Source organism: Heterocephalus glaber, unplaced genomic scaffold (genome assembly GCF_053883595.1).
Source record: "Heterocephalus glaber isolate CG9 unplaced genomic scaffold, H.glaber_assembly_v1.0 deba00000347, whole genome shotgun sequence".
Taxonomy (NCBI): domain Eukaryota; kingdom Metazoa; phylum Chordata; class Mammalia; order Rodentia; family Bathyergidae; genus Heterocephalus; species Heterocephalus glaber.
The window spans coordinates 50,615,600-50,636,988 of NW_028258143.1; the positions used below are offsets into that span (position 1 = coordinate 50,615,600).

A 21,389-nucleotide genomic window follows, 5' to 3' on the forward strand; every position below is an offset into this window, starting at 1 on the left:
TCTCCCAGCAGGAGCAAGAGCCCTGCTTGGACAGTGGAGCTGGTCCAGCAGCTGGCCCCGGGTGGCTGGGTGGTCCCCAGTCCCTGACCCAGCTTCTTGTTCCTTAGGCTTCTTGCAAAGGACCAACAGCCTGGAAGAGAAGAGTCGGCTTGTGAGTGCCTTCAAGGAGAGACAGTCCTCCAAGAACCTGATTTCCTGTGAAAACAGCGATCGGGATGCCCACTTCCAGCGCACAGAGACTGACTTCTCCAACCTGTTTGCCCGAGGTGGTGCCATCCCCAGCCCCTGGCCCTCCTGCTAGTCAGCTGCTTCCTTATTTGAGTGTCTTGACATTTTCCTGAAATACTATTGTTCTAATCCAAGAAATGTCATTACTCTCTGTGAACTTTCATGACATCGTTCTCTTGACATCGGAATAGAACAGATTCCCTCCTTCCTACTGTTCAGGCCTCTATCGTTTTGGAAGGTAGATGAAATAAACCAGTGAAGCTCTCAAGACACTTGCAAGGACAAATATGGATTCAGAGTGTCTCAGAATCCAAAGAAAATCAGTTATTTCCTTAATAGTTATCCTCCAAAATTGCACTACCCCCAAAAGACCATGCTGTGGGAAGCTGTACAGCTGAGTCTCATAACCAAGGACAGTCCTGAAACTCTTTCCCTTTGGAGATCTTTTGCTAGTTCCTGCTGCCTCAACAATGCTGGTCTCTGGAGGTGTTTACCAGTCTCTCCTGAGCAGCTCAAAGGCAGACCCACCTCTGTCCCATTCTGTTATCTCCCCAGAAGGCCACAGAAGCCAGAAAAGAACACTGAACAAGACTTCACTGAAACCACTGAGATGCTCTGAGAGTAACACAGAGAACCACATGCAGCCAGACAACCTGCTTTTGAGCACTGGCTGACAGCCTCAGTTGGGATCCCCACAACTCACATCCTTGGCTAGCTCTCCCCTCCTCCCCCACCCTCACCCCTCCACCTAACTTTGTCTTGCAGAGTTTGGAGCCCCAAATCACCATCAGACATCTCAAACCCAGTGCTGAACATGAGGTCAAGACACAGGCAGGGATCGTTCTATCACCTTCTTGAGCCCTCCTTTCCAGTTCTCATCCAGCTCTACTTTGCTGTCTAAGGACACCACGAAGGACCTCTGTCTTTAGGAGAGACCTCAGGCATTAACCTCAGAAGCCTTACCCTCTTCCATCATTAACACCAAATCAGATGTACAGGGACACTTGGTCCCAGAGCAGCCTGACAGAAGTGCCTTCTGTTCCATTCTTCACACGGGTCCACTCAGCCTGCCATGGACAACTTCAGTAGCAGGTTGCTCATGCTCTGCAAAGCAGTCAATTCCATGTGTGACCACCCTGACTATCAGAAAAGTGTGAACCCTCAGAAAGCACATACAAAACATATCTGTATGTACATACAAGGTGTGATTGAAATGTACAGTTAGTGTCAAATATTTTTTAAAATTTATTAGAGTAAAATTCACCTTGTCATAAAGCCCCCTCAAACTACTCCCCCACTTTGAACATACTTATCATCCTTCACACTTTCTGAAGCAGTTCTGGAAGTCCTCTTCGGTGTCATTATGATGTGATAAAAAATACAATGAGTGTTGCCGATTGCCACCCATTGGAAAGGTGGCCTCCTAAAAACATCACAGTATGCTCTCATCCACATTATTTCCTGGATCTGGCACCTTGAAGTTTCTGGGTCTTCTTCAAAGTCAACATGACCAGGACAGGTAGACATTTGGAATCAGTTCAGGACATCAAGGCACTAAGCAGAGCAACAAAAGACATTCACAAAAGTGAACTTCCAATGCTTCAGAAAGGGGCAAGAACAATGGGAAAAGTGTGTTCGAAGCAAGAATGAGTATTTTGAGGGGGATTGATGGCAATCTGTCTTTTACTATAAATTTAAAAAAATTTACACATTCACTATACTTTTTATCACATCTTTGTATATGCATTTTTCTGGGGTCATGATACGTTAAATTCTCAGTGCATATAATTATCCTGGGGTATAATTAGGCTGGTCGGGATATCATGGCTGACAGGTATCTCTGGGTATGGCGCAGGTGATGACTGTTCACTGGCTTTCTTCCCTCAGATCTGCTTCCAGCTAAGAATGGGGAGGAGCAAACCGTGCAGTTCCTACTGGAAGTGGTGGACATACTCCTTACCTATGTCCGCAAGACATTTGATCGCTCCACCAAGGTGCTGGATTTCCACCACCCACACCAGTTGCTAGAAGGCATGGAGGGCTTTAACTTGGAGCTCTCTGACCACCCCGAGTCACTGGAGCAGATCCTGGTTGACTGCAGAGACACCCTGAAGTATGGAGTGCGCACAGGTAAGGGCGAAAGCCAAGCCAGGTGGACATGCAGAGGCAGCCTCGCCTTATCTCACATTGGCCAGTTGTGAGGCTGGCAGACTCGTGCTGGAGAAGAAACAGCCTGGTGAGGGGAGGCAGCAGAAGGGGATCACAACAACCTTGGCATAAGGTCCTCACCATTTCTTGTAAAAGTAGATTTAAAAGATAAAGAGACATGGTAATAGTTCAAGTTCATTTTGGGTTTTAGGCTATTCAGAACCTAAAGAGTGGAGCGTTCCATCTACTTCCCTACTTCTTTGTTTCTTTTGTTTTGTTTGTTTTTGCAGAGCCTTCACTTGATAGAGAACTAGTAGTGCTATTTGGCTAGATTTTAAAAAGACTCAGAATTCCCCATGTATGATTTGCTTTAATCCAGCATTTTTTAATCCAGTGTCTGTTTGCTCTACACACACTTTCTCCAAGAGATGGGGGCCGTATATTTTTATCACTAAAGCTCAGAATGTTGGTGTCCCTCAAAGAAAAATATGTGATTGTGTTATAATAGCATCTCATGTCATCTCCAAACAGAAGCATTTCGTTGTCTCAGAAAGCAGGTCATTAGCTAAGTATGAGCCCACTTACGTATTTAGTCTGTAGTCATCCACTTCTATTATTTAGAGCAGCTTATGGGAGCAGATATGTGCTTTTACCAGGGTTCATAATCTTCCAAGGAACAGCTCCGCTGCAGGTCAGGTGTTGGCCCTGGTTACAGTAGACAATTGCTGCTACATCAAAATGCAGCTCGTGGTTGATGTTCTATAATATGAATATAGACACAGGAAGAAGATAAGCCCTTCAGGTGGCTATGCACAGTGGAAATTTTTTTTAAAACCTGATAAACTGGGTGCAGTGGCGCATGCCAGTAATCCCAACACTGAGGTAATCTGAGGCAGGAGGATTGGAAGTCTGAGTCCTGCATAGGGCTGAGGATGTAGCTCATTGATAGAGTGCTCCTGGTTTTTATCCCCAGTATTGTGAATATATATACATATATATATGTATATTTACTTGAGTTTTAATGGTAAAAACATACTAATCTGGGTATAATCTGTGAACAGATGATGAAAGCATTTGGAAATTCATATATAAATGAACAAAAAAAGACTTCTTTTAAAAAAGGAACAAACATATGCAATTTCTCCCCATACTGACACAGACACTAGTCAGCCTTCAGAAACAACAGCTATTTAGGTGATTTCTGGATATGCTGGACTTCTTAGTTGTTCTTTAACTTCTTCTTATGGACATTTTTTAATTTATGCAAAAATAGAATTGTATCATGAACCTCATGTACCAAACACCCTTCTTTAACTATTGTGAACACCTGTCAACTTTGCTTCACCTGTATCTCCACCCATTCCTCCTTCTTCTCTATCATATGGAAGCAAATCCCCCATCAAATATTATTGCATCTATACATATTCTTCAACCTCAAGAACTCTTCATAAACCACAATATCATTGTCATCTGTGAGAAAACATAAAATCTATAGTTTCTTTTCTTTTTTGTTTTTTGGTACTGAGGATCAAACTCAGGAGGACCTCATGCTTGCCAGGCAGGCACTGTGCCGCTAAGCTAAATCCCCAGCCCTCTCTAGTTTCTTAATGCGATGAAATATTCAGTATCTAAATTTCCAACTGTTTCATGAATGAATGTCTTGTTTTACTTTAATTCATTTGAATCGGGATTCAGGTAAGTCCCTTACATTGCTGATTGTTAAGTCTTCTAGACAATAGATTTCCTCCACCATCTCTTTTTTTCCCCTTGTCATTTATTTGTTGAAATTATTTACTTAAAAAAATAACTCTTTCTTTCTCCCCCTACCTGAGCCATTTGTTGCTTAGTGTCTGATTTTTCTTGGATACAAAGACTTGAAATTGAAATCTAAACCAGGATGTTTTGGTAGTTGATAGAAATTCTAGTAGAAGATTTTGGGGACGTAAGTTGTAGCCATATGGTAAAAGTAAGGCTCGAGGGAAATTTGTGGGTTTTGTATTTTAATGGAGAAAAGAGAGACTATTTCACTTTCTGTCAGTCTTTCTTTTTCCATCTTTTGCCTCTGCCATGCTATGTGGGTTTAATACCTTATCAAATAAAGTGTGATTGCTTTTATTTGTGATTCAGTATATTTTAATGACTTGCAACAGAGCTCTTTATGTTGCTGATCTCATAGGTTCTGTTGACACTGAGAAAAGTACAATAAATGAAATAATTTAAGCGATTTAGACTAGTCTATGTGAACATCTGGAATCTGGCTCAATGTGTACACTAAGTTTACTATTTTTGATTCTCACTTTTTTTTCTAAAAATCAGTATTATTTGTTGAGGACTCGTGATATTGAAGGATTGACATTTCCTGGTATAAAAAAAATCATAGTCCAGGTGTTCTGAATAAGAACCTCTCTGATCTAGGGAAGAATGGCCATTCTCAGGGAAGAGATTTAGACCAGGAACATTCAAACACTATCCTTCTGACAGTTATTTCAGAGGCAAAGGCAATTTCCTCTGGAAACATAGCAGTCAGCAAATCTTTCTCACTCAAGTTCTCTGTCACACATCCCTAGATAATCTATTGTGTCGACTCCTTCATGACAGCTGAGCCAAGCCTGCAGATGTGGAGTTGGGTTTTTCAGTGAATGCCAAGTTGGCAAAAAAAAATGGCAACAGTCCCGAATTTGCTGAGGACAAAACCTGTTAAAGCACACTATGGGTTGCACAGGGCTTTAAAGTAGCATAGCAATAACAACAGTTACTGCACCAGCCATGCAATAAGTGAATGAGGACTATGTCTTCCCATTTCGCAGAGGAGATGCTAGGTCAGCCCAACAATCAAGTTGGCTTAATGGGGCACCTAACTGTAGACCAGAAAAACACACTGAAGCTTGACATCATGCTTGTCACAGAGACCCAGAGAGCGATGGGATGGCCTCAGCATCAGACCGGAATCAGAGCTGGTTCTTTCCCTAAGTCGGATGTGGTCAGTGTAGCTAAGAATTCTCTCTGAGGCCTAAAGCCTCTTCTCTATCAGCAAATCTTGATTTGGGGATTAAAATCCTTGGGTTGTTGAGTTAAAAATTGAAACACTTTTAATCGTTTTAATCCTTATTTACATTTTCAGTTTCTCACACCAGAGAAACTATTCGGTATTTACCCATGTGTGTCCTATTTATTTCACTTAAGAGTATGGCCTTAATATGCATCCATTTAGCTATAAATGTCTCGAGTTTCTCATTCTTTATGGCTGAGTAGTACTCCATTTTATAAAATTGATAATTTGAAATAGGAAGAAAAGGTCCAAAGGGGTAGGGGAAGTGGGAGGGGAAGGGGAAAGGAAAAATTATGAGAAAAGAAAAAAATGGAAACAAAGTCTTTGTAAATAGGGAAGGGTGGAGGGGGTGAAGGGCCCACAGGTAATGGGGAAAAAATAAGAACCAAGATACATCATGTACAGGTACAAGCACCCAGTGATAAATGTAAACCTATTGTATACCTAAAATGTACCAATAAAAGAATTTAAGCCCCCCCCCCCAAATTGAAGCACTTAGGGCCGGGGATTTAGCTCAGTGGTTCCACTGCTTGCCCTGCAAGCGCAAGGTCCTGAGTTTGAGCCCCGGTATCAAAAAAAAAAGAAACACTTATAAAAAATTAGGACACCACATTCTCTTTTGTAACTAAAAAATAAATGTCACAGAGGAATTCATCTGGCAGTCAGTGGAAATATTAGAAAGCATGATTAGTTTCATGAGATTCCTTTTTTTTAAAGTATGATGCTTTAGAAACATAGAGGTTGGTGGGGCATCTTTAGAGTTAGTGGTTGTTATAGGAAAGATCAACCTGCCCTCCCTTTTCCAATATCCTTGAGTAGCCCTGTTAGACCACTGGGATGGAGACCTCATCAGTGTGATCTGATAAGGCAGGGTACTTGCTCTGAAGATAGCTTGAAAAACCCAGGTTTATCTTGACACCTGCCTGTTACCTCTCTAGGTCACCCTCGATTTTTCAACCAGCTTTCCACTGGCCTGGACATCGTTGGCTTAGCCGGAGAATGGCTGACGTCAACTGCCAATACCAATATGTAAGTCTCGTATTCTTTTCATATCAGCTACCATGATGTTTGACTGTGGCTTATTGCTTTAAAAGTCTAATTCTAATACTTCTATTTTATTAAAGTTGCCCCAGTCATCTTTTCTCTGAAAATCTTCTAGTTTTCTCACAGTTCTGTTAATAGTAGATACTTTGTAAACTATTTTTGGAATTGAATAATACAACTTAGTAAGAGCATGGTCATGAGAAAATAACTCTAGCTTTCAATATTTAGTGCGAAATTTCATGTTAATAGATTCTGTTTCCTTCACAGTATATCTTAAAAAGTCATATTTTGGATAAGATCTTAGTTTCTCTTCTCATCCAAGCACATTTATCCTCATTGTTTAGCTCATATTTTCCCCAAAATTAGAACTTCCATAAAGTCACAAATCAACTTGATCAACCTATTGCTTAACTAAAAAATCTTAAAACAAAATTCAGCTGGTATTGATACATCAGATAGTCCTTTCAAAATAGCTAATTATTTTTGCTGAGTTTAACATTTTTACCTGTACTTATTTATGTAGACAAAGCCTTCACTTATTTCTAAGTTCTTATAATTTATATGAAACTGACTCTAAGGTCCTGGGGTACAAGTGCTGCCTAAGCAGCCTCCCTGCAGTCACCCCAGCGCTTCCTCTGCCTACGTGTGCCCTCTTGGGACAGGTGACAGAATGATGGAGTCGCCGCAGCATAGTGGCCACTGTCTTTTCTCCCAACCCTAATGGCACCACTACCCGTACAGCCAGACAGTGACCCCACATTTGACTAAAGTGTCCAGGGGGAAATAATGAAACAAATTTCTTAAAATAATTTCTTACAATCACTCTTTAATTCCAAAAAGTGAATTCAGGTAAAAGAGTGATATTTAAAATGAGAAATTCCATCTGACATCAAAATAGAATGCAAATTATTAAAGTTCAAGGTATTCTATTTTTCTTTAATAAACTATGACCACTCATAATCCAAAAGGACATTTAAAGATTATGTATCATTCATATGTATTCAACGGTCTCTTATGCTATGACTCAAAATGCCAAAATTACATTCAGAAAAAGTTTCTATCAATTAAGGATTCCTGCTTTGTTAATTTAAAAGAACACTGATAAAACTTAAAAAGTAAGTATGACAAGTGAAACCTTTAGTGCTAAAAGGCATAAAAAATTCAATTGATTAAAAAATGAAAACTGTTTTCATGCTCCTTGCTCAGAGTCATGGGTAACTTCACGGAGTGTCTAGGTTGGATCACTGAAACTTCAAAGGGCTGAGAGAAATTCAGGTCAAAGATACAATCAGTTGGAGGAACTCCCCCAAACAGAAATCTCCCATTTGCAATATTTGCTGTATTATGATTTGTGGGATAAAAATACATACATCAGCAAGCACAGACACCATATGTTAATTATAACTTTAAAAAGATACTAATGCCAGGCCAGGGATTTAGCTCAGTGGTTCCGCTGCCTGCCTCGCAACCGCAAGGTCCCAAGTTCGATCCCCCGTACCAAAAAAAAAAAGACACTCATGCCTAATTGTAGTGTCTACTAACCCTATGGAAGAATTTAAATTGGAAAACACAGTTTGCTTGTTTGTTTGGACTCAACTATTTGGAAAATAAATGAGAAGAGCAGAATAAAAGTATATATCCATTAAGGCTCAGGGACCCATAGTTTCATAGGCACTGATTTCCCCAAACATCTTTAAACATGTATTCTGAAGACCTCTCAGCTGTGGCTTCCTAATGTATAAAGCCAATCTCAAGGTAAATAAAAGGAACTCACCCCTTTGAAGTGCTTATGGCCAGATATTCTCCTAAAAGGCTTTTCTTCTGCCAGAAAGATCCCACAGATTCTCCCTTTTTTGTCTGTGTTCATAAAATCAGTCCTTTTACCTCAGCTCAGCCACGAAACACTAAAACATGCCCCAGCCATCTGAGGTCAAGGCCAGTCCAACTAAATGACATATCGTAATTGCTACTGTCCTGAGAGTAGGTATTTATAAAGTATGATCCGATTCCAGCAGATCGATAGAGAAGGTTATTTAAAATAGTGAAATAGTTTCTGTCAGTTCTAGAGACAAGGAATTGTCCGAAGAAGTAATAACTATTATCTAGAAATTGTTCAAAGCCAGTTCCCCTGGAAGATCATGAAATGCGGCTGCATTGTAAGAGCCTAGGCAGCATTCACTCCTTTGTGAAAAATCCTTCTTCAACAGGGAACAGTGTTCTGAATAAGTCTGGGAAAGGATGGCAGAAGGATCTTTCTTTGGCAGAACATGGTTAAATTAGTGATATGCTCTTATTCATTGTTTTTTTAACTTGCACTCATTGTGTTGGGTGGCAATGGTAATAGAGAATAATTACTATATTCCTCTGTATAGTGTTTTTAAAAGAGATATTCAATGTCCCCATTCAAGTGGCAAAGTGTAAGTGTCTGTTAGTAAAGAAAGAACATTTATGTTCTTGCTTTTATACTGGCTTGTGCATGAATTTTTGAGATCTGTTCTTCTAAGCAAGGACCCAGTGAATATCCAGAGAAAACTTTGCAGATGTGTAATTGTCCTTGGCACCTACAGCTCTTTTCTTCCAAAACCAAGAACAACTGTGCAGGGTGAACAGCACTCAAGTGTAAACAGCAGCCTGCCCTCAAACACCTGATGGCCATACATAATCTTAATGGCAGGTCATTTGCAGCCCATTGCCATGAGGTTATGATTTCAAGCATCTACTGCCTTATTTTCACAGAAGTCACACAGGAGAGATTTGCTAGGGAAGCTATCAGTCACCATGTACTATTGAGCAGACTGTTAGAGGGGAGCCTGAGCCTGTGGTGACCAGTTCTCATTTGTCACAGGAAAACAGTTGTGACGTAAAGGACTTAAATTCTGGCTCTGAAACATACTAACTTGAGATCTTGACATAAATCACAGAATTTCTCTGAACCTCAGTTTCTTCATCAGGAAAATGGGGGATAATAATATTCATCCTACAGAGTGGTCCTGAAGGCTGAAAGAGGCTGTGGTCTTAAGTGCCTATTGTGTACAGGGCACCATACACGCACCTAGGCGAGGCAGGCCTACAGGTCACTATTGCCATTGAGGACTCCCTCCCTTCAGCCTTTTGACTTTTTTGTTTCTGCCTCTCATCATCTCTGGACAACAGAGGGTTTCACTGAGCTCTCTTCTGCTCAAGGGTGTCATCTTTTTTTTTTTTTTTGTACTGGGATCGAACTTGGGACATTGTGCTCGAGAGGCAGGCAGCAGAACCACTGAACTAAATCCCTGGCCCAAGGGTGTCATCTTTTAAGGTGAAGATGTCTTATTTGCCATATCTGTGAAGAGAAGAAGTCTAAAAACACTATTGAGAGAGAAGGTCAACATGGAAGAGTATCTCTTTCTTTCATTAAAGACGTCCTCAGTTTGACAGTCACCAGCACACAGGTTCTGGGTGCCTTTGTGATTCAGATTGTAGCATATGGCTGCCATCCCCAAAGTTTCCTCATGGTGAATTCTGACTGCTGGAGCTCTAGCCATCACTTCTGTGTTCCAGAACTCAGGAAGGAGGGAGGAAGGAAAGAGTGAAGAAATAAAGGACTGAGGAAGGAAGGAAAGGAAAGGGAAGGGCAGGCAAAAGGGGAACATACTCCCTACTGCTAAGATCTCAGAAGTCACATACAACTTCCCATAACAATTATTTGGTCAAAACTTAGCCCCATGGCCACAGCAAGGAAGGCTAGAAAATATAGTCCTTGATCTGGGTAAACTGCAGCCCTAAATAAAATTTAAAGAAGCAAGAGAAAAGTGATATAGTTAGCAACCAGCAGATTATGGCACAAGGGAACTACAATGTCTTGACACTTTGCCTTAGTTCTGAGTAAATCCCATTGGGAAGATGAATTGAACCACAAAAAAAGGGCTGATCACCTCAATACTCAATTTAGAAAGGCTCCCAACTCTCCTTTAGTGTCACTCCAGGAATGTCACTGTCTTACTGTTTAAATCCTTCCAATTCCATGTTCTTATGCTGTCACCCAAGCAGATTTAGTTTCTTGCTCTCTGATTCTGAAATGTAATCTTGTACCTTAGCTTCAGCATCTAATCAGCTTCTTCTGAATTCACATTTGAACTTTGATCTCTTGATCTTATCTGCTTTCATCTGTCATTTAGAGAAGGGGTGCCTAACCTGGGGTCCAGGTCGTGGGAAGAAAGTTTCCTGTTATTGTACCCAAAATAATGTGCATATCCTAATCTTTTACCTGGAAATAGGGACCATAGCTTTCCTAGGGTTCCCAAAGTGGTTTGTGACACCAATTAAATCAAGAATCACTGCTCTAGGGTGCACTTCAAGGCCTTCTGTAAGGCTTTGGGTGGAAGCACACCCCCTACTCCAATAATAAACATGGCCTAAACTCAGAAGGCAAAGTGAGAAAGAGTATGAGGAACAGAGAGGGCCATGCTGGCCTGTTTGTCAGGCCTAGCTGTGGGTCAACAACCATGGACCAATCTTCCAGCTTCTAGGAGAGGAAAGATGACAGGACTCCGTGCACAGGTCAGAATAAGCTTGTTGTTTGCTGTGGAATAATTGGTCTTTCAGACATAGGCAGGGACTGTCAAGATGCACCTGAGATCAAGAATCAGATTCTGGAGCCTACCTAGTAAGCTTCCTCAAGGTTGGAAATGGAGTCTTATAACATCTTTGTCTCCTCCATACATAGGATGTTGCCTGGCAGAGAATAGTCATTCAATAAGTATTTGCTGAACAGAACTGAAAGAAGATTTAGGAATCAGGTAGCTAGCATAGGTGAGGAACCTGAAGTAGATGAGATCAGTTGGTCCCCTAACTGAACTCGGGATTCCTGTTGCTGATCCTGAGAATAATGGCCATGTTCTGGGTCCTTAGGTAGAAGGACTAATTCCTCAATACCTGGGTCCTAAGTTGATTCTAGTCGTGAAGTACTGTGTTGGACCAAGATCCCTGTCCTCAGCACCATGCCTTCTCCCTTCCCCATGTGGTTCCTGCCTGGCCATCTGACACAGACTTGACTCTAACTCTACTTTCATCCAGTCCTCCATAACATTCTGATATTACGGTATATGATTCCATTTGTTCTTTGCCTTACTCCAGAGTGCTTTCTTATTTGGTATTGTGAGATTCTAGCACCTACACTGCCACCAGTACGTCTTTACTATGCAAACAGTTTTGCCATTCCAACATTTCCAAAACTCAGTGGAACCACTGATAATACATTTGTCCAAGGATGGGTGGAAGCACATCATGAGTTTGCCTCTTGGTACACTCAGCAGCACAGGCTAAACCGGGAATCCTTCTCTTCTTCTTCCTTTATCAGGCCATCAGACATGAGTGTTGGTTGCTACGGTGATGGGGCTCAGAGCAGAACCAAAGCATGATTGTGACCTCCAGAGGTGATGGTAACTGAACACATGATTTCCAAGGGTCTTCCTTCTAAATGTCCAAGGGCATCTCAAGGAAAATGGGCATATTCTTTTGGAAACAAAATTCTCCTACCAAAAGACATATCGTGAGGATCCTGCAATAGCTATCTCATTCTTGCAAATAGATTTTCTAAATAACTACAAAGCAAGAATCCGCATTAGTGCTTGACTTTGGCACTCAGCCCAAACACACAAACAAATGCTAACACCTCCCTGTATCACTTGGCTGAGTCAGCCTAGGCATCTCTCTTCAGCAAGGATGGTCTGAGCCTCGCAAACAAGCTCTAATGCCAAGAGTTTAAGCAAAAAGAAGAAAAACAAAGAGCCTCAGAACTTAGTAAATATCTTTTTGTTCCAGCTTAGTTATCTGTGGACAGACCTTCCTTGGTTTCTTGTAGACCCTGTTTGGTACCATGATCTTGTTTCAATGACTGTTCTACCATAATGTGGCTCGGCTTTGAAAAGAGCATGGCTTGCAACTTTTACATCAGTTTGTTAGGAGACCAATGTAACCTAGCAGGAGATCTTTTGCCCCCAGTTAGCGGTGTGTGCCAGTTGACTGTCTTCTTGTTATTTATAATTTGTAATTAGAAAATCATCACTTATAATTATTCTTAACAGATATTGACTTTAGAAAATTATAGGCACATACTTGTCCTTGGGGATTACCAGTAGAAAAACTATGTAGATAATTATATTGAGATCCTTAAAACACAGGTCAATATTTCCAATTATCTTCATAGTTAGCTTTCAGATGTTTACATTGTTTTTAAAAGATAGAATTTGGCCCTGGCTTTTATAGATTCTACAGGTGTGGAACTGGCAGTGTTTTTATTTTTAAATGTTGCAAACCAATTGTAAGTAGAACTTAAAATACATTTTTTTCAAATGTTTACACTGTCCTGCAACCTGAAAGATAAGAGACCTAGAAAAGTGTTCTCTTTCTTTCTGTGAATCTGAGTAAACCACACCTAAGACAGATGAGAATCTATTTTGCTGGTGAAGTATTAGAGAAAAAACACTTCAACCACCTCTCTCTGTAACTCAGGCTGGTTTTGACATTTTATGATTGATGGCTTAATACATTTCCAGGAAATGAATTGCTTTAGTGATTTGGGTTTTGTTGAGACAGGGTCTTGCTATGTAGTTCAGACTGGCCTTGAACTCACTATGTAGCCAGGCTGGCCTTGAACTCACGGGGATCTTCCTGCCTCAGCCTCCCGAGTGCTGGGATTACAGGTGTGTGCCTCCATGCCCAGCTCTCTTTAGTTCTGAACGTCTTATTTTAGAACCCAAATACAAGTACTAAACCAGTCATGTGTGTTCCCAAAATAGGTGACTTGACTTCTTTCTTTTCACCCTTTTCCTTACCACCTTTCCAGGTTTACATATGAAATTGCACCAGTATTTGTCCTCATGGAGCAAATAACACTTAAGAAGATGAGAGAGATAGTTGGATGGTCAAGTAAAGATGGTGATGGGATATTTTCTCCTGGTAGGTTTCTCTTCTCTCCCTCTGACTGTCTTCCAGGTTTATAGTATGGATCCTTGAGATTCTTGGAACATTAAATAAAATGTGGGCTTGTGGAAGAATAATGACATTAAAAGGGGGTTTTTTTGACACTGTACCTGCCTGTCATTGTCAGAATGAAAATTCCACATTCTCTATGAACTAAGCAACAAAGGCTGTGCCTAAATCCGTACAAAGTCACAAAAGCTGCGTCTAGGTCACGTGAAAGACACTGCTCTGTCAACATCAGTTTGATGTGCTGGGGAATCAGTGGATCAAGATTAATAATTAACTGATTGACTTCAGCCTAAATAGTGTATCTACTTTGAATCTGTAGATTCAATCATGTACAATAAGAATCTTTACAAAAGCACAGGTAGTCTTAGAGGTAAGGAGAAGTTGTAGATGGTGTCAGCGTCTGTGTGATTGTCAAGGGGAAGAGAAGAAATGACCGATACAATTGTTCAGGCAATTCAAGCAAACCATGATTTGCCTATATCATCCTCAGGTAATAGATACAAAAGTGGCTATTTTTTGTGGCTAGACATACCTAATTACCTCGGTTCTCCCTCTGTCTTTATTTATGTTAACATGCATTTGTTTTTATTTAGAGAAACTTAGAGTTCTCTTTAATGACTCAGTAACTCAGATGGGCAATTCTTTGAAGAGAGTACCCAGGCCAGTAGCCAAGCAATGTCACTGTTTCCTTTTATAAGCTCCATTACTCTCTCTTTCTCTGTCTTTCTGAACTCAGGGAATAGATTCATCTTTGTTCAATAAATAGATTGAAAAGAAAGTGGAAGCTAGAAGGTTATAACTCACCCATCTCTCTGCAGCCACTGCCTCCTCCTCTTATATTTTTGTCTGGGCTGCTAGTGAGAAGGGCACTGGAGTAGTGAATCACCTCCACCCAAGTTGCCTACATAGCTTTGGGAATGAGTGTGACCACCTATATTCCCAGAGGAAAGGGTCCAGAGGCAAGCTCTGGCAGTAGGGAAGCCAGCCAAACCAATCAGGGTATTATCTTTCCTGACCCGCTTTATCGTAAAACACCAGCTCAGCCTTTTTGTTAGAAACAATAATGAAAGAGCCTCAACACTTCCCACTTTGCTTGCTGATAGGGGGAGCCATATCCAACATGTACAGCATCATGGCTGCTCGCTACAAGTACTTCCCGGAAGTTAAGACAAAGGGCATGGCGGCTGTGCCCAAACTGGTCCTCTTCACCTCAGAACACGTGAGTTGGAGGCTCTTGCTCATGGATCGTGATGGTTTCCAAGAGACTAACTTTTAACTTCAAGCCTCTCTTTGTTGCAGAGTCACTATTCCATAAAGAAAGCTGGGGCTGCACTTGGATTTGGAACTGACAATGTGGTTTTGATAAAGTGCAATGAAAGGTAGGGAGGGGAGAGTGAATATTAGGTTCTTGATGTATTAAATGTGTTCATCTGTTAAATTTGTTTTATTGTGCTTAAGGACTGGCTCAGTACAGTGTGCCAAGCTGCTAATGGTCTGTTGAAAATATCTGATTAAATTACTTTTGCCATTGCTAAAGTTTTTTTTCAGGTGCAATCTCATTGATTCTTCACTTTAATTTCTCTCCTTTTACAATAATTATAGGGGGAAGATAATTCCAGCTGATTTAGAGGCAAAAATTCTTGAAGCCAAGCAAAAAGTATGTACAATACAGTGCATCTAAACTCCAGTGATTATAAATTTTAAAAAATAATCTTCTTTCTGACCTAGATAATAAAAGATCTTTGATAATAGGAGATAATTTTATTATTTCTAAAATTCTATTCTTAGGTATTTGATTATTTCTAACTATGAAATGATTTGACCTCAAAGCTGTGTCTATAAAACATTTATTTTCGTTTTTGATAAATGAAAAATTTAGTCATTAGCCCACTTGTCTTCTTTATGGCAAGTGATCACTTGCTATTCCTCAATAAGTCAACTTAGGTATCATGAAAATATTTGATCTTCTTACTTGTTTCTTGTTAAGTGTATCATTATTTTAATAAATGCCATTTTACCTTAGAACTCTGTTTAGCGAAGTTCTTCCATGCCGTAGCAGATGGCCCTTGGTATTTGACAAATCCAGCCTCAACCAACTTTATTAAATACAAAAATTTCATGGAACATTTGTATCCCCAAGTCTCTGTCAGGTAGCTGTCAGACCATTTACCAGCATATTATTGTTTTGGTTTCCTTCTTGTGCCACCTTCTCTGATTTAGTTGTTTTTACCATGTATTAGTGTTTTACCTTTTGCAGTGTATAGATTTGTTTTAAATAACTAACAAGGCTTCCATTTAATTGTTATACCAATACACATAGCACAACACAGACCTGTGAAGAACAATAGCAGATGATATTCAGAAGTGAAGTATTTATAGTAATACCTGCTCTTTATTCCACTTATTATTACTCTTTTTAATTTTTTTGGCACAGAACTCATCTCCATCAAACACACTGTATCTTTTGTTTATTTAATTTTTATTGCCTGTCACCCTCCCCCCATTAGAACATAAACTCCACAATGACAGAATTCTTCACCTGCTGGGCTCACTGCCATATCTATAGCACCTACAACTGAGCCTGGTATATCAAGGTCACTAAAAACAATCTGTTGAATAAATGAATGAATGAGTAAATGAGCTAACAAAAAATACTACCAGACATAGTATCTGATACCACACCAGCTGGGTTGATCACCATTTAAAATAAATGCCATTGTAATTCTTCTACTTTGTGTGAAATGAGCAAAAGAGAAAGGCTGAAAGCACTAATCAGCTTGCCGTCTCTCTCACCTTGTAGGGATGTGTTCCTCTTTATGTCAATGCAACTGCTGGCACGACTGTTTATGGAGCTTTTGATCCGATACAGGAGATTGCAGATATATGTGAGAAATATAACCTTTGGCTACATGTCGATGTAAGTCATATAATTCACAGAGCAGCCCAGTCCATTGGGGGAGGAGGGTGGAAACAACTCTGCTTTCTGATTTGCCTCAAGCTGCTCCCAACACCCCAGCTGGCCCGTTCTGCACACTACATTAGTTCTAGCTCTTCCCGGCCTCCAGCCAGCCACTCGTGACGGGTACCTATCACAGACCTGCCCACCTTCTGGGATGCATCTAGTTCCTTCCTGGCCAATCTCTGTCTTCCGTGGTTCCTCCTATAATATGGTTTCCACTGGCTTCCTGGTTTGCTTTGTTTGGACTAATGGCAACAAAGTAAAATGTAGCTGATATCAGAGGGGGAAAATATACAATATAGAAAGTGGCCATGAATGTGAACATTTAGCTACCTACCTGCTGCCCAGCTATCTATGATACTTTTCCAAAAAGAATGCCTATCTGCCACATATAGGAAAAATCAGGAAGCATATAGAAGGCGTTTTCAACTAAAAAATACAGTTCTGAACTTTTCCAGCAATACAAACGGTGCGTGTTAACCTGTGTGGCAAAATGTATATTTTTCTTCTTTCTCTCTGTCCATTCTCTTGTGGATTTAACTTCTCACAACTGGGAAAATCTGTCCTGTTGCTGAACAAATGACTGAGAATGTTGTGTCACATAACATGCCAAGCTATCCAGTAGACATGCACCATGGTCCCACTCAAATGTCTTGCTATTGCTGGAGCTTTGTGGGACCTGGTGGGAGCTGGTGCTTTCTGAGTTTCTCAGGAGCTGTTAGAATTCTACTGTACGGAGAAGCAGACAGTGTGACAGAGTTTGTGTCACTTCCAGAGTCTCTATGGCTCCCTGGAGGGTTCAGGGTGGCCTGGCTCTCCATAGTACTTTGGACCTCTTAGACGTGTGGAGTGACTGCCTGGGTTTAGATTCTTCAATGTCACTGTTCCCTCTCCTTCTCCTTTCTCTGTCCTCACAGGCCGCCTGGGGCGGTGGGCTGCTCATGTCCAGGAAGCACCGCCATAAACTCAGCGGCATAGAAAGGTACGGGCGAGCTTGCTAGGCTTCCCTGCATCCAGAACATTCCACACACTGTACTCCAGTGTCAGCCTTCACTCCCCCACCCCCCGCCAGCCCTGGTTCCCAGCATCTTATTTCAGTCTGATTAAAGTGCACATTAGTTCAGCAGGCATTTATTGAGCACTTATTTTATGATTGATTTCTCAGTCAAGGAGTCCTCACTGAGTTCACAATTTAGAAAGATCCAGAAACTAGTGATTACAACACTATGTGATAGACGTAACTATAGATGAAATTGCAGGTGCCTGGGTTGGAGAAAAGAGAGCCTCATCTGTGTAGAGAATTGGAGGCTGAATCAGAATTTGCCACAGGTACAGGAAAGCCCACTGATTCCTTTTATTTTTCTTCCTCAGCAAGCTAGATGACTCCTGGGAAAGCAGCAAGACACTCAGCTCCCCCTAACTTATTTCAGCAGATGCTGGGATAAAGAGAGGCAGGAAGCAAGGATATGGGAAAGCATATTCCTGGCAGTAGGAATAGCAAGTGCAAAGGTCCTGCGACAAGACCATTCTTAGCAAGCCGGAGGACCATCACAGAAACCAGTAGGACTGGAGCAAAGTGGGAGGGGGTAAGAGCAGACTAAGATTGGAGAGATTGATGGGAACAAGTAGCATAAAAGCACACCAGTGACTTCTCTTGCAGTAATGACTCTTTGTTTTGTTGCCATTACTATGCCACCCCCTTCTGTCTCAATTTTGAAAGGCCAGCATCAGGGTGAGAGAGACTGACTCTTTGAAGCATAATTATCTGACCCTATAACTTAGAGGATAATACAGTAAATATAGATGAGGATACTATAGTAACTATAAATTTCTCAGGCGATATTCATCTTCTATCCTTGAGTCTAGGAAAACTTAAAACATTCTGTGTGCTAGACTTTCTTTTTTAACATTTTAAAGCACATGTGTTCTAAACTGAATCTATATCAAGTCTTTCACTTTCCATTTTTAGCAGCATAGAATCATTATTTCCTAACTTTTAGACATTTAGAAAACCATTAAGATAGTCTGTGAGATCTAAATATATATATTTTGGGGGGTGTGTGCCAGGGATTGAACTTGGGACCTTGCACTTGCGAAGCAGGCAGTGGCACCACTAAGCTAAATCTTCAGCCCTCTAAATATATTTTTAATGACTTCATAAATGATAGCAATGAGAAAATTGATTGAATTCACTACTCTCTAAATATGGCTTAACACACATGCTTTTTCATGAGATCAGCATCTTTTCATGAAATCAGTTAACTCTTTGGGACATTTCACAGGCCTCTTTCAGCAGGTTTTCCTGCTTACACACTTAAAGGGAAAATACTTCAGGACTTTTTCTCTATTCCTTGAAATGCAGTGCATATATGTACTAAATGAGCTTCTCTCTGAAGGACCTAAATCAGACAAAGAGGTTAAAAATTCACAATGAGGACTTAGTGCTAGGAGAGCAGAGACAGTATAATTTTGAGGCATTTGCTGTGTTAGGGGAAACATCCTTCACATGTGTTGAAACACCGAGCCCAGCTGTGGCCCAGGCCATTGGGAAGGTTTCTGTAACCCACAGAAGCAAGTTACCCAAGTTGCAATCATCAGACATTATACTCAGTTGTTTCCGTGATGTCCTAGTGTGCTCCTTCACCATCTAATTGTGTCTGACAGGGTGATGCAGTTGCTAGGAAACCATGCTGGTTAAGCTGGCATTGCAGCCCAAACTGGCAAAAGCATGCTCATTTAGCATTTAAACAATACTGCTAAGTAGTCAGAGTCTAGAATATTCCAATGGATTCTTGCTCTTAGGTGTCATTCTTCATACTACCCATAAGTACATCAGTGTACCTCATCAGCCCATTTTATAAATAAGAATAGAAAGACAGAAAGAATCCAAAGTCTGCTCTGCAATTAGACTCCCTGGACTGGCTGTGTGACTTTATATAATATATTTAACATACTTGTACATCAGCTTCTTCACCTAAGTAGAATAGTGGTATTTATATCAGAGGATTGTGAAGAATTATATAGTGTGGGAATTATGTATTCCAGACAGTACTATAAGCATTTTATATTTATTTTTATTTAGGCTGAAGCTTTCTTTAACCTAAAATGAGGTAGACTTCCCATTTTACAGATGAGAACCCTGAAGCACAGAGGAGTTATTAAGATGCCCCAGCTACCAAACATCAGAGCTGAAATTCAGACTTGGATAACCTGGCTCCAAAGCCTGAGTTGTTAACCACAGTACCATAATGATGCCTGCCTAAAGCTCTCAGAACAACAGGACACAATGAGTTCCTTATAAACAGCAGCAATTATTGATAGCAGTTACACAGAAGATGCTGTCTGCAACTTAATGCTCCAAGACTGTCTGCAGAAATGTTTCCTGCATAGGGCCGGGATTTAGCTCAGTGTCACTGCACCTGCCTCACAAGCACAAGGTCCTGAGTTTGATCCCCAGTACTGGGGGGAAAAAAAGCTTCCTACTTGATTAGTCAATTTAGGAGAACACCACAAAAAACATTTGTGACTTGATTGGAGACGAGTGGTGTCTTCCTTGACAGAACAGTTGCCTCTCACTCCGGCACCTTCTCCTCAGAGCCTCATGTGCTTCTTTCAGGGCCAACTCAGTCACCTGGAACCCACACAAGATGATGGGCGTGCTGCTCCAGTGCTCGGCCATTCTCGTCAAGGAGAAGGTCTGTTCTCCAGACAGGCAGGCGGCCTGCACAGGGTCTTCTCACAGTCCTTGCTGTGACAGCCCCATCCTGGTCCTCATAGCTGACCCTCATTCTCCTCTTGGCTCTTAGAGCCCTGGCAGTGACAGAACCATTCTTTAATTGAGTACAAACATGTGAGTGATCAGCAGAGACACCCAATCGATTTTGTCCTCATTGAGAACAAAGTGCTCACTGGAACATACTTTGAATTCTTGGTATGAATTTATGGTCCCAGGAACTGAAATAAATTAGACAAGAATTACAAATACCTATTTAGGACAACAAGGAATGTGGACATAAAAACTTCTGTAAATGAGTTACAGCCATATTCCCTTCTTCACACACCTAGCAGTGGGACCCTACCCTTGGATGTGTTGTTGCTTCATAGACTGCAGCATGCTGAGGCATCCCCAGGTCTGTCCCAGCCAGTAGGAGTGGGAACCCACTCAGGGGCTTTCCTTCACTCACATGTAGAATCTCCCTTAACTTCATAGGAGATCTTACAAAGGTTGGAAGACTTTGGTGGGAGATAGGGGAAGTGTTTGGCTGAGAAAATTCTCCACAGCGTGAGAAAATTCCATCCAGTTATGAGGTTTATATTCCAAACCCTGGCCCACTCAGTGCCATAGAACTTCCCAGACAATGCTTACACTTTTCCAAATGTCCCTTAGAGAAACAGGGGGCCCTTGTTTTAGGCATCTTAGAGTGACACAGAACAAAGGGGCAAGGGTTTTTCCAAGGATGATTTTAGAGGACATCAGGACAAGTGCAAGGGCTCTGAAAGCCATCAGAAAAAAGGCTGCATGTGACCCCAGATCCTTGCTGCTAGCCACATCTCTGATCCCTGAATGAAGATGTATGCATCTTGATTCCCACCGCAGGGTATACTCCAAGGATGCAACCAGATGTGTGCAGGGTATCTCTTCCAGCCAGACAAGCAATATGATGTCTCCTACGATACTGGGGACAAGGCAATTCAGTGTGGCCGCCATGTGGACATCTTCAAGTTCTGGCTGATGTGGAAAGCAAAGGTATGAAAGGGGAAATCCAAGAAATAAAGCAGGAGTGTAATACACACAGACTGGCTGGTGAAAGAGAGGCTGTGATATTACATAGATAATTTAATTATGGGGCTAATCAGTACTAGATATTTGAGCTCCCTCTGTTTTCTTTGTGAATTAAATAGCTATCTTTTATCGTAGTCTCCCTCCTTCAGTTCAGTCTCCTCAGTTTGAATTATCCTGAAATTCTCTTACAACTTTCCCTTGTAACA

At 41.1% G+C, this 21,389-nt stretch overlaps 1 protein-coding gene across 4 annotated transcripts in view; it reads left to right on the top strand.

The window, feature by feature from the left end:
• The window catches only part of Gad1 (glutamate decarboxylase 1), a 38,493-nt gene that overhangs the window by 11,875 nt on the left and 5,229 nt on the right, over positions 1-21,389 (top strand). For all 4 annotated transcript variants that reach the window (XM_087200144.1, XM_087200142.1, XM_004857648.4 and 1 more), the window contains 11 exons: positions 108-266; positions 2,116-2,358; positions 6,364-6,454; positions 13,296-13,408; positions 14,545-14,660; positions 14,741-14,820; positions 15,044-15,098; positions 16,242-16,358; positions 17,318-17,382; positions 20,017-20,095; positions 20,998-21,147. In XM_087200144.1, the coding sequence (XP_087056270.1) occupies positions 108-266; positions 2,116-2,358; positions 6,364-6,454; positions 13,296-13,408; positions 14,545-14,660; positions 14,741-14,820; positions 15,044-15,098; positions 16,242-16,358; positions 17,318-17,382; positions 20,017-20,095; positions 20,998-21,147 (1,268 nt within the window). The remainder of the gene's footprint in view (positions 1-107; positions 267-2,115; positions 2,359-6,363; positions 6,455-13,295; positions 13,409-14,544; positions 14,661-14,740; positions 14,821-15,043; positions 15,099-16,241; positions 16,359-17,317; positions 17,383-20,016; positions 20,096-20,997; positions 21,148-21,389) is intronic.